Below are 2867 nucleotides of genomic sequence, written 5' to 3'. Positions count from 1 at the left end.
TCGAGTCCTGGTTGCTCCACTTCTGATCCAGCTTCCTGCTAATGTATCTGGGAAAGCAGCGAAGGATAGCCCAAGTGCTTGGGCCCCTACACCCATGTTGGGGGTCCCAGAAGAAGCTCCCAGCTCATGGGAGCAGCTTTTTGGGGAGTAACCAGCAGATAGAAGATCTCTCACCCTCTGTCTCGCCTTCTTTCTCTCTGTAACTTTGCCTTTCAAATAAATAAATAAATCTTTAAAAATACTAATAATTGTTTAAACACCTGAAAACATAAAAGTATGTCCATGATATGTTATGATTTAAAAAAAACTTAAAATGGGTGAATTTTGAAAACAAATATGTTACCTGTAATAAAAAGCCCGGAGGAGCCTGCATTCGGATGCTCCTAGTACTTATCTCCAGGCAGCATAAGAACAGTGTGGGTTTTTCTTTCTTTTTTTTTTTTCCCAAAGAAACCTTCTATTTAAGGAATACAAACTTTATGCATTTCATAAGTATTTTTTCCCAAACAAACCTTTTATTTAAGGAATACAAACTTCAAACAGGGTGTTTTTTACTTTCTTTTCTTACACCTTATGTAACGTCTCAATATTTTCTCATTAGATAAAAAGAGAGATGCTCTTTTTTGGACAGAATTTTTTTTTAAAAGTAGACAAAGGGAATCGGGACTTGGGTGATTAAAGGCAAGAATGTGACTCAGACATGACCTCCGGGACCCTGCCTGTCTATTGGGCCTGTCACCCAACACTCAAGTTGCTATCAGGAGCACTTCTCCCTGTCAAAAGGACTGGCTTTTGTCACGCAATCCACGGGTTCTAAAGGCAGGGAAAGCCGGGCCCCAGCGCTCAGTGAGTGGGTGGCCTGGCCTCCGTATGGGGAATGCCATCAGGGCCCTGGTGGCCTTCATCCCTGCTGACCACTGCCAGAAGTACGTGGTGGGAGAGCTCCAGGAGATGCCGCTGGACAGGATGGTGGACCTCAGCGGGAGGCAGCTGCGCCGCTTTCCCGTGCACGTGTGCACCTTCTCGGAGCTGGTCAAGCTCTACCTCAGTGACAACCACCTGAACAGCCTGCCTCCAGAGCTGGGGCAGCTGCAGAACCTGCAGATCCTGGCCTTGGATTTCAACGACTTCCAGGCTCTGCCCCAGGTGGTCTGCACCTTGAAACAGCTCTGCATCCTCTACCTGGGCAACAACAAGCTCTGCGACCTCCCCAACGAGCTGAGGCTGCTCCAGAACCTCCGGACTCTGTGGATCGAAGCCAACTGCCTCACCCGGCTGCCAGATGTAGTCTGTGAGCTGAGTCTCCTTAAGACCCTGCACGCCGGCTCCAACGCCCTGCGTCTGCTGCCAGGCCAGCTCCAGCGCCTCCGGGAGCTCCGGACCATCTGGCTGTCGGGCAACCTGCTGAGCGACTTCCCCCGGGTGCTACTGCACATGCCCTTCCTGGAGGTGATCGACGTGGACCAGAATAACATCCGTTACTTCCCCAGCCTGACCCACCTGTCAAGTCTGAAGCTGGTCATCTATGACCACAACCCTTGCCGGAATGCACCCAAGGTGGCCAAAGGCGTGCACCGTGTGGGAAGGTGGGCAGAGGAGACGCCAGAGCCAGATCCCAGAAAAGCCAGGCGCTATGCATTGGCCAGGGAGGAAAGCCAGGAGTCACAGACACCTGCCCTCCCTCTTCCTCTTCTTCCTCCCAGCTCCTGAAGATGTTGTCGTAGGTCAATGCCACAGAGCTAACAGGAGCCTGTCCTGGAGACCTCTTCATTAGAGTGGGTGGCGTTGCTCTGGGTCATTTGAGGTGACCTGCCTCCTGGGGGCTGATGGAGAGGCAGGTTGAAATGCCACAAATCCATACGGAAAAGGGAAAAATTCCCAAAGGGAAGTTACATGCTACTGTGGCCTGCCAACCCAGAGTGATCACGTCTTCGCAAGAAAACGGCCTCTCCAAGCAGGTACTTTGAAACTGAGCAAGAGCTGCGACACTTGGGTCTCCTCCACTCCCCAGAGGTGGCTGTGATTACAAGGCTCACGGGCCCCTCAAATATGGTATTTGTTATAGATCTCACTAAACGTTCAGCCGGCCTGGCCCCAGCCCTTTGCTTTGCAGCCATACTTTCTTTTCTTTGCATGACCATAAGCGGTATCAATGTATTGTTACCAATTTAGGTCACCAAAAACGACCTTTGCTCCCAGATTCATAGAAAACAGCTTTCGTTGTTGCAAAAGCTCGAGATGCAAGATTTCCCCAGCAGGTTAGCGCCTGCTGAAGAGACCTCTGACGGAGACTGCCTCTTGATGGAGCCCAGCTGCCACTTTGAACTTGACAGTGGTTCGAGTTCATCGAGCTCATTTCCCCTAAAAGGTCTGACCCCAACGTAGTAGGTGAGAAATCAGTTCACTTGAAATCTGTTCCTGCACTGTGAAATCTGAATAGCAGGCTGTGCTGTGTATAGTCTGTGACTGTAGCTTCCAATTTTGTTTGATCTTTCTAGTTTTTTGACAGTGTATAAACCTAGGTACTTTATGGAGGTATGTAAATCGTGAACTTCCCATGAATATATATAAACTTTAAAGGAATTACTATCAGTGGGTGATTTAATAACCATCCTTTATTGTTGTGTCTGAATCCCTTCCACAGAAAAAGACGCAAACATCAAATGGAAATACTGCACTGAGCCTAATTTTAAATAGTACTTTTCCCATAAAAGCATCTTAACCCAGAGTCTGGTTCCAAAGTAACCTAACAAAGCAGACTATTTTTGTGTTTTCCTACCAGAAGCATTTCTTGCTAAACTGGAGAAAGAGAAATTTCCATAGTACACACACACAGGACCTTCCTATTGTCACCTTCCATGTGAAGA

At 48.4% G+C, this 2867-nt stretch overlaps 1 protein-coding gene across 1 annotated transcript; it reads left to right on the top strand.

Annotated features, from left to right (window-relative positions):
* Positions 1-812: 812 nt before the first annotated feature.
* Positions 813-2585, top strand: LRRC10 (leucine rich repeat containing 10). Its single transcript, XM_008256773.5, has one exon. The coding sequence runs from the start codon at positions 871-873 to the stop codon at positions 1708-1710; it is 840 nt and encodes a 279-aa protein (XP_008254995.1). The 5' UTR covers positions 813-870; the 3' UTR covers positions 1711-2585.
* The last annotated feature ends 282 nt before the right edge of the window (positions 2586-2867 follow it).

The sequence above is a fragment of the Oryctolagus cuniculus genome, chromosome 11 (assembly GCF_051225735.1).
Source record: "Oryctolagus cuniculus isolate XC-2025 breed Fujian yellow rabbit chromosome 11, ASM5122573v1, whole genome shotgun sequence".
NCBI lineage: Eukaryota > Metazoa > Chordata > Mammalia > Lagomorpha > Leporidae > Oryctolagus > Oryctolagus cuniculus.
The sequence above is the reverse complement of the archived record's forward strand: the minus strand, read 5'-3'. Positions and strand labels throughout refer to the sequence as shown.